Genomic DNA, 15974 nt, shown 5'->3' with positions numbered 1-15974 from the left:
CCACCAACATAAATTGAATTGAATTGAAAGCCTTTATTGTCACTATACATAGTGCAACGAGATTAGAAACAGCTCTATAAAAGTGCACATGTGCTTATAGCACATTATAAAAACTATACAATAATGTAACTATACATTTACTATAAATATAAATACATAGTACAGTGCTGACAGAGACAGACAGTCAGAGAATTGATGATATTTCAGATATTTTGAGTTGAGTATGGTGATGGCTTTTGGGGAGGAAGCTAAAGCGCCTGCCAGAGGGCAGTAGGTTGAAAAGATTGTAGCCGGGGTGGGTAGTGTCCTTTAAAATGTTTCTGGCCCTACTAAGACAACGGGAGTTGTAGACGGCAGACAAGGAGGGCAGCGGGCAGCCAATGATTTAAATGATAAAGCAGACAGTATGAGCATGTGGTGTGAAATATCAGTTTAATGTGGTCATGTCAGAGCTACAATACAAAGAAAATCCAAAACTCAATTACTGTGAACTCACTGCGTGTCTGTGCCTCTCAGACTGATTGAAGTCCATAAGATGATGATCGAGGAAGAGGAGGACAAAGCGAAGTCTGCAGGACTCTGCCGTCTGCCTGTGAAGAGTGACCGGTCCAAACAACAACCTACAGACTTCACCGATGAAGCTGGACCCTCAGACACAGAGTAAAATCACTGCTAGTAACTCGTCTCCAGGAATATCCAATCCATCCAGTTCTTAACTGCTCATCCAGTTTAGTCACAGATTGGCTGAGCCTCTATCAGCTGACTTGGATTTAAAAAATGAGCTATTCAGTGTGTTTCACAGAGCAGCTCATTGTTCTGCTTTATTTTAGCATAACTAATAATGCACGTTATCCATGTTATCATTTTAACTTCTACAGTATTTGAATTACTGAGATGTGTTGGGTATTGTGTTGTTTCTTGTTACATTTTGCTTATTAGTAGACTTCGCACTATATTATACCTTTACATTAATGTCACCTTTATGTAATGAATGATTGAAATAGTTTGTAAAATAAATAAAATTTTATCTTAAATGCTTGTATTTTTATATCTGATGTAGAACTGGTAAAAAGAGTTGACAATTAAAAACTTCACCTTTTCAAGAAATTACTTCTTTGCCATGAGCTATGCACACTGCCCCAGTGGTATCTAAAGTATTTTACTGGGTATTGGTATTAAGTTAAAAATTCAAGTATGGTGAGAACTGCAATTTAGACCAATTTAAATGACTTTCAACTGAGAATTTATTAATGTCTGATGACATATGAATAAACATATCTTTGTTTGCAGAAGTCAGAGGTCACAGGCTTCAGGGATCAGCTTTCTGTCTCAGAAGAGTGACCGGTCCATTGGTAAACCCCCAGACTTCAGAGAAGAACCTGGACCACTACACACAAAGTAAGAACCTGACCTGAACATTTAATCAAATCTGTAGTGATGAAGAGGCATACATTATACTAATAGTAGCAATGCACTGATTGCAATTCCCATTTTCAGTTTTGTGTAAGTGTGACCTGCTGACATCAACTAACAAGTAAAAATCAAGGTTTGTTCATCCAGTAAGGGTTCCCAAAGCTAGTCCCCATCCCCTGGATTAACAAGGTCTGCATCAGCTGCCGCTCCTCGACTGTGCAAAATAGAGAGAGAAAAACATTATATACAGTAAGTAAGTAGATATATACAAAGAGGACATTATGCGCAATAAGTGAGTAAATTATATACATTAAGTTAAATAGAATAAAAAAATCTGGAAATTTACAGTTCAAAATGTACATTGTGTGAGTGGGGTGTTAAAGTGGCTTGTGCCGCAATGAAGTCAGAAGGATCAGGCATGAAATGGTCTTGCCAACGTTCAGCTGGAGGTGGTTGTCCTGGCACCTCAATGCCAGATTCTTCACTTCATCCATGTAGGCCGCCTCATCGTTGGTGGAGATGGCACCCAACACCACTGTGTCGTCAGCAAACTTCACAATGGTGTTGGAGCCGTGGGTGGCCACACAGTCTGAAGTGTAGAGGGAGTAGAGCAGTGGTGAGAGGACACATCCCTGAGGTGCTCCTGTGTTGATGGCGATGCTGTCAGAGACACACCTACCCACCCTCACCACCTGAGTTCTGCCAGTGAGGAAGTCTAACACCCATGCACACAGACGGCTGTTGAGTCCCAGATCCCTCAGCTTTGTGAACAGTCTGCAGGGCACTATTGTGTTAAACGCTGAACTGTAATCAACAAACAGCATTCACACATAGTTACCCTGTTTCTTGTCCACGTGGCTGAGGGTGGTGTGCAGGATGTGGCGTCCTCCGTGGATTTGTTGGGTTGGTAGGCGAACTGGAGCGGATCTGTGGTGTCTGGGATGGAGGAGGAGATGATGTTCTTCAACAGCCTCTCGAACACCTTCATTACTACTGAGGTCAGTGCAACTGGCCGGTAGTCGTTCAGGCATGAGGGCTTGCTGTTCTTGGGCACAGGGATGATGGTGGATCTCTTGAAGCATATGGGGACCACAGACTTCGCCAGGGACTCGTTGAAAATCAAAGTGAACACACCTGCTAGCTGGTCAGCACAGCAGTGCAGCAGACGGCCGGTGATGCCATCTGGTCCTGCTGCTTTCCTTGCGCTCACTCTCCTCAGCACAGCTCTGACGTCATGCTCTGCGATGCTGATTGCTGGTCTCTATTGTCAGGCAGTTGTTAGCAATTGTGTAGCAATTGTCCAAGATTCTGTCTCCCCTCATCGGACACATGACATGTTGATAAAAGTTCGGCATGAGATGTCCAAGGTTTGCTTTATTAAAGTCTCCTGCGGGTCCTTGTTTTGAAACGCACTCAGCACATCATGTAGTTCAGACAGAGCCATACCTGTGTTCACCTGGGGTGGGATGTAGACCACTGTGGCGATTAACGAGGTGAACTCGCGGGACAGGTAAAAAGGGCAACAGTTCATGCTCAGGTATTCCAGATGTGGCGAGCAGCCGCTGAAGAGAGTAGATATGCTCCTGACGTCGCACCACTTTCTGTTTACCATGAAACACACTTCTCCACCTTTGGTTTTGTTTGACTCTGCCGTTCTGTCCGCGCGGAGCACAGAGAGTGACTCCGATGGAATTTCTGCCCGATCCACCACGTTGGGGGTCAGCCATGTCTCAGTGAAGCACAGAATGTTGCAGTCCCTCATGTCTCGTTGGAAGGTGACTCTTGCCCTCAGATCGTCTAGTTTGTTCTCCAACAATTCAACGTTAGCTAGCAGGATACTGGGCAGTGGTGCGCAGTGAGTAAATATGTCGATTTATTCATAGTTTCATGCAACTGTCAAATTCTGTTTCTTTGAAAAATATTAAAATGCCATCTGCTTGTCTGTTCCAGCAGTCTGGCTCTATTCCATTTGAATGCAATAGGGACATAGTCTCTAGACTCTGAAATATTAGATATGATTTAATGTCTTGCAACAGCGTCTGTGTTTCATAGTGCAACATGTGTTGCTATAGTGGACAATCAGGCATTTAGACAAGAAAAGCATGTAAGTTACTAAGAGAAAGTGTCACGATCTGGTACAGGGATTCAAACGCAGAGCGGTAAGGTATCTCCAAGGTGTAGTTTATTTACAGTGCCAGTGCAATATATGTACAGTGAAGGGATCCAAAACTCCAAGTGCGCATGCGCCAACCAGCGTGCAGCCTGTTACAGTCGCTCCTGCTTTTCTCCTAGTTTAGCTCTTTTTTCTTACGTATTCTTTTTTTTTTCTGACTTGTATTTTCCTCCGTTTTCTATCTCTTACTCAATCATGTGGATTGAGAGAGTTTTTGTTCTTCTGGTGGCCGTGGAACTGTTACGTTTATCAAGGAACGGGACCGTGGCACATCTCCTACACGCACGGACTGTTTACTCCAGAGATCAGCTGATCGCCCTGATGCCGGCCGGCTCGCTGGCCAGGCCCGCAGAAGTGCCCGCAGAAGTACCAGCTGAAATTTGGAGGAAAACACATCGGGGATGCAGAGGTCAAGGACAGAAGAGAAGAAAAAAGGTGACGGTGAGACAGCGGAGGCTCGAAGCGAGGAGGAGGTTTAAACCGTGTCTGCCGTCTATCGTGATGGGAAATGTGCGATCGTTGGCAATTAAAATCGATGAGCTCTCAGCACTGGTACGGAGTCAGAGGGAATACCGAGAGTGTAGCCTGATGTGTTTCACCGAATCATGGCTGCACCAGGTCATTCCCGATGAGAATGCTTCCGTGGAAGGCTTCCACACTGTTCGGGCGGACAGGGACAGCATCGCTAGCGGTAAGCGTAAAGGAGGTGGGCTTGCTGTTTTAGTTAACAACCGGTGGTGTAACCCTGCCAACATAACAATCAAAGAAAGGATTTGTTGCCCGGACACTGAACTGTGTGCTGTTGGACTCAGGCCGTATTATTTACCCAGGGAATTCTCTCACGTCATCTTGGTGGCTGTTTATGTTCCTCCCTCTGCTAACCCCACAGCTGCATGTGACACTATCCACTCTGCCATAGCTCGGCTACAGACTCAGCACCCGAGTGCCTTTATTGTGATCTCGGGTGACTTCAACCATGTATCACTGGACAATACACTACCAACATTCAAACAATATGTGGACTGTCCCACCAGGGGAGAGAAAACTTTAGACTTACTGTATGCTAACGTCAAGGATGCATACAGCTCCTCCTCCCTCCCCCCACTTGGTAGGTCAGATCATAACCTGATTCACCTCACCCCCCGCTATGTGCCAATTGTGAGGAGGGAACCTGTGACCACCAGGACTGTCAGGAGGTGGTCAGAGGAGGCAATAGCGGAACTACAGGGCTGTTTCGAGGTGACCGACTGGGAAACACTCTGTGAGCCTCACGCCGAGGACATCAATGGGCTTACTGAGTGTATCACAGGCTACATAACTTTCTGCACCGACTCCATTGTTCCAGCTCAGACTGTTCATTGTTACCCAAATAACAAGCCGTGGGTGACTAAGGACATCAAAGCCCTCCTCAACAACAAGAAGAGGGCTTTCAGAGGGGGCAACAAAGAGGAGGTGAGGAAGGTCCAGGTGTTACTAAAGGACAAGATCAGAGAGGCTAAGGACAATTACAGGAGGAAGCTGGAGTGGAAACTCCAGCAGAACAGCATGAGAGAGGTGTGGAGGGGCATGAAGACCATCACTGGATTCAGGCCAACCAACAGCAGGGGAGCTGAGGGAGGTGAGAATAGAGCCGACGAGTTGAATCTGTTTTTCAATAGATTCGACACCACAGTGTCTGCTCCCACCCCCACAACCTCACCTGCAGTCAGCCTGGAATCCAGAGCCACACCACTGTGCCAGCCTCTCTCTTCACATGTTGCCTCCTGTGAGATTCCTGACACCCCTCCCCCACCCATCACCTTCACTCAATACCAGGTTGAGATGCAAATGAGGAGACTTCACTCAGGCAAGTCTGCTGGACCAGACGGAGTGAGTCCCCTTGTCCTCAAGGCCTGTGCCCCCCAGCTGTGTGGAGTCTTTCATAAACTGTTTATGCTGAGTCTGAGTCTGCAGAGGGTCCCGGTGATGTGGAAGACATCATGCCTCGTCCCTGTACCAAAGACGCCTCGTCCCAGTGGCCCCCAGGATTACAGGCCCGTGGCACTGACCTCCCACATCATGAAGACCCTGGAAAGGCTCATCCTGGACCAGCTGCGACCCATAGTAAGACCACATCTGGATCCCCTTCAGTTCGCTTATCAGCCTCGTCTCGGAACAGAGGACGCCATCATCTACCTGCTCAATCGTGTCTACACCCATCTGGACCAGCCGGCGAGCACTGTGAGGGTCATGTTTTTTGACTTTTCCAGTGCTTTCAACACCATCAGGCCGACCCTCCTGGGTGATAAGTTAGCAGCGATGCAGGTGGATGCTTCTCTGGTGTCCTGGATTGTTGATTACCTGACAGGAAGACCACAATATGTACGTCTCCCACAGTGTGTGTCTGACAAGGTGATCAGCAACACAGGGGCACCACAGGGGACTGTCCTCTCCCCCTTCCTCTTCACCCTCTACACCACAGACTTCAGCCACTGCACAGAGACCTCCATCTTCAGAAGTTTTCTGATGACTCTGCGGTGGTTGGATGCATCAGCAGGGATGATGAGACAGAGTACCGGGCTGTGGTCGACTCCTTTGTCACGTGGTGTGAGCAGAATCATCTGCAGCTCAACGTGGCAAAGACCAAGGAACTGATCGTGGACTTCAGGAAGACCAGGAAACACTTGACCCCTGTTTCAATCCAGGGGGTCAGTGTTGACATTGTGGAGGACTATAAATACCTTGGAGTACACATTGACAATAAACTGGACTGGGCTAAAAACACCACAGCACTTTACAGGAAGGGCCAGAGTCGTCTCTATTTTTTGAGGCGACTGAGGTCCTTCAACATCTGCCAGAAAATGCTGAGGATTTTCTATGAGTCTGTGGTGGCCAGTGCGATCCTCTATGCTGTTGCATGCTGGGGGAGCAGGCTGAGGGTCGCAGATGCCAACAGACTTAATAAACTGATCCGTAAGGCCAGCAATGTTGTGGGGATGGAGCTGGACTCCCTCAAGGTGGTGTCGGAGAGGCGGATGCTGTCCAAGATAAAGACAATGTTGGATAACACCTCCCACCCACTCCATGACATGTTGGTCAGTCACAGGAGCTCGTTCAGTGAGAGACTGAGATTACCCATAATGCACCACTGAACGACACAGGAAATCTTTCCTGCCTGTGGCTCCCTGTACAACGCATCCACTTAACACACTGTTTGCTGCTACAGCTACACATGTTTCTTTTCCAAATATTTATTTATAAGTGACTTATGTATGTATGTATGTATATATATGTATATATTGTACTATTCTTAGTTAGCGTATTGTCTGTCTTGTCTTAATGTTGGTTTAAAATGGAGCACTGTAACAAAAAATAATTTCCCCCAGGGATCAATAAAGTATTCTGATTCTGATTCTGATTGATTCTGAATCACAGGGTAACTCGCTCACGTCTTCTTCGCTCACACTCACACACGTTCCCGCAGCAGGGAGGTCGCAGGTCCCGGGGGGGGGGGGGGGGGGGAGATCTGAGGCAGACGAGAAGGCAGGTCACCAACTAATCACAAATCACGAATATGAAGCACAAGAGCTGTGAGAACACTAACGTTAGGGGTACAATCATCCAGCGACGAGAGGATCTGTGTTCCAGCCTCAAATAGTGCTCCCGGTGATGATGGGTGAGTGTTGTCAGGTGTGTGTGTGGGCCAAGGGCAGGAGCCCACAGTGAGCTCCGCCCAGGCAGAGAGGGAGAGAACAGAAACAGCAATTGTAGCCTTGTGGGGCCGACCGGGCAGGCACGGAGACCATGACAGAAAGAGACCGGCCCAGTCTAGACTGTATGGATAAGTGGGTTGGGGGGTGGGAGCTGTAGTGATTATGTATTTATCAAATCTGTCCATTGAGAAAATCCAACAGTTATGTCTTTGTCCCAACTGCCCACCATGGTGTCTGCTGAGAGGTTTCCCCCCTCCTGCACCATTATTTTCTATAATAGCAACAGCTGTGTTCATGTATTGCTTGTTCAGTCCATTACTTTTCCTTAAAGCTTTCTTGAGATAGTTCTTGTAGTTTAAGATATTTTTACTTTGCAATGGTTGTCTGTGGTTGGTTATTATTATGCTTTAATACTAAACAGTCTGTGCAGTAGAATGTGAAGTTTACGGTTTTTGTAGGTAGTTTAAGCTGAGTAGTCATGTGGAGTTCTTCCATTGGGGCAATTCTAGCCTTGAGTAAGTCTGCTTTTTATGGAAGAGATTTCTTAACAAAAATGGAATAGAAGATTTTTCCAGGATGGAGCAGGAGTAGCAGATTATAAAATGCTCTGTTTAAGACAAGGCAAGGCAAGGCAAATTTATTTGTATAGCACAATTCAACAACAAGGTGATTCAAAGTGCTTTACAGAGACATTAGAAACAAAAACAAATAAAAAGCATGATTTAAAATTGATTAAAACAAGCAAACAAACTAACTAACTAAACACACACATAACTGTGCCACTCTATCTATGACAAATCTCTTTAAATGTCTTCATGGTCTTCTACTGGTGATCCCCACCAGTTTTGGTGGCCTAATGACAGGAAGTAAGAGAACTGCTACTATCAGGTACTATTAGGCGAACTAAAATGTATATGTAAAACAGTAAAGACTATATACTGAATTCAAAATGCTGATCCTCACATACAAGGTCTTAAATAATCAGGCCCCATCTTATCTTAATGACCTTGTAGTACCATATCACCCTATTAGAGCACTTCGCTCTCGCTCTGCAGGCCTACTTGTTGTTCCTAGAGTATTTAAAAGTAGAATGGGAGGCAGAGCCTTCAGTTTTCAGGCCCCTCTTCTGTGGAACCAGCTTCCAGTTTGGATTCAGGAGACAGACACTATCTCTACTTTCAAGATTAGGCTTAAAACTTTCCTTTTTGCTAAAGCATATAGTTAGGGCTGGGCCAGGTGACCCTGAATCCTCCCTTAGTTATGCTGCAATAGGTGTAGACTGCCGGGGGATTCCCATGATGCATTGAGTTTCTTCTTCAGTCACCTTTCTCACTCACTATGTGTTAACAGACCTCTCTGGACTGAATCATACTTGTTATTAATCTCTGTCTCTTTTCCACAGCATGTCTTTATCCTGTCTTGGCACTGTATAACCAAAAATCAGCTTGATGAATACTCTGTTGTGAAAAGTAGCTCAATTTTTATTATTCTCTGTGACCATAATTTTAGTGATAAAGAAATGTGTTCACAGAGAGAGGAAGAGGAGCGGTGTTTGTGAGGAGGAGCAGCTGTCCTGCTGTGCTTTGTGTCAGGATGTCCTGAAGGATCCAGTCTCTACCAGCTGTGGACACTGGTTCTGCAGACAGTGCATCTCCTCATACTGGGACCAGTCTGCTTCATCAGGAGACTCATCCTGTCCCCAGTGTGGAGAAAGATCCAGAACCAGAGCTGGACTGCAGACAGCCAGTCAGAGCAGCTGTGTACAAAGTAAGACTGAATATCTGTCTGCTGTTTCCCTTTCCTTCTCTCACCCCAACCAATCACAGCAGATGGCCCCGCCCCTCCCTGAGCCTGGTTCTGTCGGAGGTTTCTTCCTGTTAAAAGGGAGTTTTTCCTTCCCACTGTCGCCAAAGCGCTTGCTCATAAGGGGTCATATGGTGTTGGGTTTTTCTCTGTATCTATTATTGCAGGATCTACTGTACAATATAAAGCGCCTTGAGGTGACTGTTGTTGGGATTTGGCGCTGTATAAATAAAATAAAATTTAATTGAATTGATGAACTCAATTCTGAAAACTGGACTTCTTGTGTTGTTCAGACATTGAAGAGTTTTCTTTCTCTTTAGTCTCATTGTTTTTCTTTCTTTCAGCAGATGTTGGTCTGCAGGAGGTTTTAGATGAACATAAGATCAGTCTGAGGAGAAGATGTGAACGTGTGACTGAAGGAAGTGATGAAACAGGAAGTAGAACTCTCCTCAACAGGATCTACACTGAGCTCTACATCACAGAGGGACAGAGTGAAGAGGTTCATACCCAACATGAGGTGAGGCAGCTGGAGACAGCTTCCAAGATGGACGCCCTCCATGACGCTCCAATCAGGTGCCAGGACATCTTTAAAGCCTTACCTGACCAACAGAGACCCATCAGAGTGGTTCTGACCAACGGCGTGGCTGGTGTTGGAAAAACCTTCTCAGTGCAGAAGTTCACTCTGGACTGGGCAGAGGGCTTGGAGAACCAACATGTCAGTGTGGTGGTTCTGCTTTCATTCAGGGAGCTGAACCTGATCAGAGATGAGCAGTACAGTCTTCTGGAGCTGCTCCATGTTTTCCATCCAACATTACAGAAGGTCTCAGCAGAGAAGCTGGCTGTCTCTCAGCTTTTGTTCATCTTTGACGGCCTGGATGAAAGCAGACTTTCATTGGATTTCACCAACAGGAAGCTGCTGTCTGATGTCACACAGAAGTCATCAGTCAGCCAGCTGCTGACAAACCTCATCCACGGGAATCTGCTTCCCTCGGCTCTCGTCTGGATAACTTCCCGACCCGCAGCAGCCAATCAGATCCCTCCTACATGTGTTGACAGGCTAACAGAAGTACGAGGCTTCACCGACGCCCAGAAGGAGGAGTACTTCAGGAGGAGATTCAGTGATGAAGACCTGTCCAGCAGAATCATCTCCCACATGAAGACATCCAGGAGCCTCCACATCATGTGTAGAATCCCAGTCTTCTGCTGGATCACTGCTACAGTTCTGGAGCACATGTTGACTACAGAGCAGAGAGGAGAGCTGCCCAAGACCCTGACTGACATGTACTCACACTTCCTGCTGGTTCAGACAAAGAGGAAGAAGAACAAGTACCATGATGGACATGAGACGAGTCTTCAGGAGCTGACGGAGGTTGACAGGGAAGTTCTTCTGAAGCTGGGGAGGCTGGCGTTTGAACATCTGGAGAAAGGAAACATCATGTTCTACCAAGAAGACCTGGAGCAGTGTGGTCTGGATGTGACAGAGGCCTCTGTGTACTCAGGAGTTTGTACAGAGATCTTCAAAAGAGACTGTGTGATCTTCCAGAAACCAGTCTACTGCTTTGTTCATCTGAGCATTCAGGAGTTTCTGGCTGCAGTATACATGTTCCACTGTCTCACCAACAGGAAGACAGAGGTGCTGGAAGCCTTCCTTGGAGAAAAGTACAGTGGGTCATCTCTGGATGATTTCCTTAAACGAGCCATGGAAAAATCCCTCCAGAGTAAAAATGGCCACCTGGACCTGTTTGTCCGCTTCCTTCATGGCCTCTCTCTGGAGTCCAACCAGAGACTCTTAGGAGGTCTGCTGGGTCAGACAGAGAGCAGTCCAGGAACCATTCAGAGAGTCATTAACAATCTTAAGGAGATGAACAGTGATGAAATTTCTCCTGACAGAAGCATCAACATCTTCCACTGTCTGGTAGAGATGAACGACCTCTCAGTACATCAGGAGATCCAAGTATTCTTGAAGTCAGCTAACAGATCAGAAAAGAAACTCTCTGAGATCCACTGCTCAGCTCTGGCCTTCATGCTGCAGATGTCAGAGGAGGTTCTGGATGAGTTAGACCTAAACAAGTTCAAAGCATCATTGGATGGGCGACTGAGACTTTTTCCAGTTGTGAGGAATTGCAGAAAGGCTCGGTGAGACCAAGTCATTATTCAGTATTATTCTTCATTGTTGATTTGTGGTTTTAGTTTTTCATGTAACACGAAATTATTCTTCTTATTATTTTTAGCTTTGTATTTTAGATATTGGTCATTAATTATTTTATATACTTTTGTATTTGGACACTGAAAAAGTTCTATCACGCCATTTAAAAAACAATGGGGTCAGAGTTATGGAACACTACAACTAGACCTACTACACCTTGTACCTTGGTAATGGAAATTAATGATGGCTGTGCTGCTCAGTTTACAGGAGATAATTTTAACTTAAATGCAAAAGTTTCCATAAGCTCTGCCTGTAGACTAAATATCCATCCATCCATCCATTCATTTTCTTCCGCTTATCCAGGGTCGGGTCGCGGGGGCAGCAGCCCAAGCAGAGAAGTCCAGACCTCCCTCTCCCCAGCCACCTCCTCCAGCTTATCCAGGGGAACACCAAGGCGTTCCTAGGCCAGCCGAGAGACATAATCTCTCCAGCGTGTCCTGGGTCTGCCCCAGGGCCTCCTCCCGGTGGGACATGCCCGGAAATCATCGCCCAAGAGGTGGCCAGGAGGCATCCTTGTCAGATACCCGAACCACCTCAACTGGCTCCTTTCGATGTGGAGGAGCAGTGGCTCTACTCTGAGCCTCTCCCGAATGGCTGAACTTCTCACCCTATCTCTAAGGGAGAGGCCAGCCACCCTTCGGAGGAAGCCCATTTCCGTCGCTTGTATTCGCGATCTCGTTCTTTCGGTCACTACCCACAGCTCGTGGTCATGGGTGAGGGTAGGGACGTAGATAGACCGGTAAATTGAGAGCTCTGCTTTTACACCCAGCTCTCTCTTCACCACAGCGTCCGCATCACTGCAGCTGCTGCACCAATCCGTCTGTCAATCTCCTGCTCCCTTCTCCCGTCACTCGTGAACAAGACCCCGAGATACTTAAACTCCTCCACTTGGGGCAGGGTCTCGTCCTTGACCCGGAGTGGGCACTCCAACCTTTTCTGGCTGAGGACCATGGCCTCAGATTTGGAGGTGCTGATTCTCGTTCCCACCGCTTCACACTCGGCTGTGAACCGTTTCAAGGCGAGCTGGAGGCCATCACCTGATGAAGCCAACAGGACCACATCATCTGCAAAAAGCAGAGAAGTGAAAGTCTTCCGCCACTTGGCTGCGCCTAGAAAGTCTGTCCATACAAATTATGAACAGAATCGGTGACAAAGGGCAGCCCTGGCGGAGCCCATCACCCACCAGGAACAAGTCCGACTTATTGCCGGCTATGCAGACCAAGCTCTTGCAAAGGTCGTATAAGGACTGAATGGCCCGTAGCAATGGGCCAGACACCCCATGCTCCCAGAGCACCCCCCCACAGGACCCCCCGAATGCTTTCTCCAAGTTCACAAAGCACACGTAGACTGGTTGGGCAAACTCCCATGCAGACTAAATACCTGATGATTAATTTCTGCTAGTTTTTTTTTTGATCCACCAATTGCCATTTGCTAGATGTGTACATTCTATCACCATTTGCTAGTTCATAAAAATATGCCCATAATTCAAAAAAAAAGCCTTCCTTTAGCTTCACAAATCAACAAATGAATGAAACATCTTTACTGACACCGCACATGTTATAGCTTTACCATCTCAAAGACTAATTGCAGACACACACTAAGGGATGACTGACATGTATGTGTTTAATACTTTAGTGCTCTTGAAGTGCAACTTTTCATGTGCTAGCCAATCGAGTGATGTTGTACAATAAATTATTCCAGGAGAGTTGGAAAGTTCAGCATCAAAATAAAGATGAGTTTTTCTTTTTAGTGATATACATGAACAAGCTAGTAACATGCACTAGCTTGAACCTCACTTGAGATAGCTTGGTTCATGTCAGTCGACTTAATTGTAAGTAAGTAATTGGTTGACCCAATATTCTCAAAGACAGTGAACGGTTATTAAATTTCTACTGACAGAAGCATTAACATATTGCACTGTCCGGTGGAGATTAACAAATTCTAAGTGTATTTGGAGAGTCAAGTGTTCTTGAAATCAGCTAACAGATCAGAGAAGAAATTCTCTGAGATCCACTCCTTACAGTTTGTGGATCACAATATGATAGCTAATATTAGTTATCATAAAATTAGTTCATAGCCAGAGCTTGTGCCTGTATGTATGTATGCCTTGAAAAGCGCTATATAAATCCAATCCATTATTATTATTATTATTATTATTATTATTATTATTATTATTATTATTATTATTATTATTATTATTATTATTATACTATATTGCCAAAAGTATTCACTTCAAATGCATATGAACTTGACTGGCATCCTTAACCCATAGGGTTTAATATAATGTCAGCAAGACCTTTGCAGGTATAATTGCTTTAACTCTTCTAAGAAGGCTTTCCACAAGGCTTAGCAGTGTGTTTATGGGAATTTTTGACCATTCTTCCACAGAAGCACATTTGTTAGACACTGATGTTGGACAAGAAGGCCTGGCTCCCAGTCTGCACTCTAATTCATCCCAAACATGTTCTTTAAGGTTAAGGTCAGAAATTTGTGCAGGCCAGTCAATGTCTTCCATACCAAACTTGCTCATTCATGTCTTTATGGACCTTACTTTGTGCACTGGCGTGCACTGTGAGTACAGAATGGGGCCATTACCAAACTGTTCCCACAATGCTGGAAGAATGAAATTCTCCAAAATGTCTTGGCATGCTTAAGCTTACTGGAACTAAGGCTCTGAGCCCATAACCCCCCTCCACCAAACTTTAAACTTGGCACATTGTAGTCAGACAAGTACTGTTTACCTGGCAACCACCAAACCCAGACTTATCCATTGGACTGCCGGATGGATACGCGTGATTCGTCTATATTGCTTGAGAGTCCAATAGCAGAGTACTTTACAACACTGCATCTTAGATGCATTTGCTCAGCCATGAAAAACAATTCCATGAAGCTCTCTTAGCTGTGTTTTTGAGCTATTTTGAAGGCCACATGAAGTTTGGAGGTCTGCAGTGATTGACTGCAGAAAGTTGGCGACCTGCACTATGCGTTTCAGCATTCCTTAACCCTGCTCTTGGATTTTATGTAGTCTATACTCTGTGGCTGATTTGACTACATTCCCAAATGCTTTCACTTAGTGAGAAATTTTCACAATTGGACTTGCTCATCAGGTGGCATTCAATCACCACACATTGGAATTATAATCACAATACCTGGAATTCACAGAGCTCCTGAGAAGAACCTATTCTTTCACAAATATTTGTAGTAGCAGTACGCATGCCTGGGTGCTGGACTTTATACACCTGTGGCCATTAGTGATGGGTCAGTCGTGAACGAAATGGCTCTTAGAACCGGCTCTTTGACGTGAACAACGCGAGCCGGCTCCTTATCGCGTCACATTAGAAAGGTATAGTAATCATCCACAACTATTTTCAGTTGCGGATGATAAAGGATTCAGAAAGTTTATTCATGCAGGTCCATATGACAGAGAAAATTTTTAAATTATTTGACTATATATGAATGCTTGTGTATATATACACAAACAATACACATATGCTTTCATGCTTTCAATTGTGTAATTTAAGTGATCTAGGTAGCTCTGTTTTGGAAGTTCAGTTCATGCTAGAAATGTGTTTTGGAGTTTGTATGTGCTTTTTGGAGTTTGTACGTGTTTTGTCTCTAGGGGCCACCGCATATATTTATATATAAACATATATAAATAAAACCACTTTTTTGTTACATTAGTAATTCCTTTTGTGCATAATTTTATATTGTTGTTAATAATAAATAAATTAAAGCAACAAAACAACCTGAAGAGCCGGTTCGGAGCCGAAAGAGCCGGCTCTTTTTAGTGAGCCGAGCCGAAAGAGCCGGTTCTCTAAAAAGAGCCGGAAATCCCATCACTAGTGGCCATGGAAGTAATTGGAATACTTGAAGTCAATGATTTGGATGGATGAGTGAATACTTTTAGCAATATGGTGTATGTTAAATTATCTTCTGCTTTGAAATTTGTGTATTTACAACTTTGTGTGGAAAGAAAATGCACTGTACTTACAGAGATATAGTAGTGTTTATGCATTTAACCAGGACAGCTAAGCACAAATAGTACCAGCATCGGAATAGCAGTCATGATATACCGATCTGCTGAAAAAGAAAGGGAGTTGAATTCAATGTACCCTTATTTATTCCTGAACTAACTGGCAGTGAGCAAACTCTGAAAACATTAGACAATATTGGACTCTTGCTTTGTATAAACATTAGAAAATAACAGAATCATTCTTGTGTCTCGTGTCAAACACCTGAACATGATCAGAGTTGAACCATAGATGTAAAGAGCAGATGTTCATTAGATTATGGTGGCAGAAAGTTTTGTTGTCATATGTCTTGTGCGTTTACAATAACTCATTTATATATTCTCTAATCACAGACTGACTCATTGTGTACTCTCAGACGCTCACTGTGAGGTTGTGGCCTCAGCTCTGAAGTCTAACCCCTCTCATCTAACAGAGCTGGACATGAGTAAAAACAACCTGGAGGATTCAGGGGTGAAACTGCTCTCAGCTGGACTGGAGAGTCCAAACTGTCAGCTGAAGACTCTGAGGTCAGTTCACTGACTTCAGCTGTTTTTTGTTTGTTTGTATATTTCAGATAATATGAAACAATATTTATTTTTAAAATGTTCATGATTTTCCGTAACACAAATCTGAAGACATTTCAGTGCATCTAAAAAATTTTATGTCTTTCTTAGTGA

General features: G+C 44.8%; 1 protein-coding gene across 1 annotated transcript; it reads left to right on the top strand.

Moving 5' to 3' along the window:
• Positions 1 to 535: 535 nt before the first annotated feature.
• Positions 536 to 15837, top strand: LOC147321559 (protein NLRC3-like). Its single transcript, XM_086305517.1, has 5 exons — positions 536 to 660; positions 1291 to 1398; positions 8810 to 9045; positions 9426 to 11217; positions 15651 to 15837. Exons 1-5 carry the CDS (start codon positions 536 to 538, stop codon positions 15835 to 15837), a joined length of 2448 nt encoding a protein of 815 aa, XP_086161643.1.
• Positions 15838 to 15974: the final 137 nt, after the last annotated feature.

Source organism: Aulonocara sp. 'chitande type north' Nkhata Bay, linkage group LG9, assembly GCF_057382095.1.
Source record: "Aulonocara sp. 'chitande type north' Nkhata Bay isolate Kocher_YH1m ecotype deep benthic linkage group LG9, A_spYH_male_GT1.1, whole genome shotgun sequence".
Lineage (NCBI taxonomy): Eukaryota > Metazoa > Chordata > Actinopteri > Cichliformes > Cichlidae > Aulonocara > Aulonocara sp. 'chitande type north' Nkhata Bay.
Note: the sequence above shows the minus strand (reverse complement) of the source record. Positions and strands in the feature narration are given on the sequence as shown.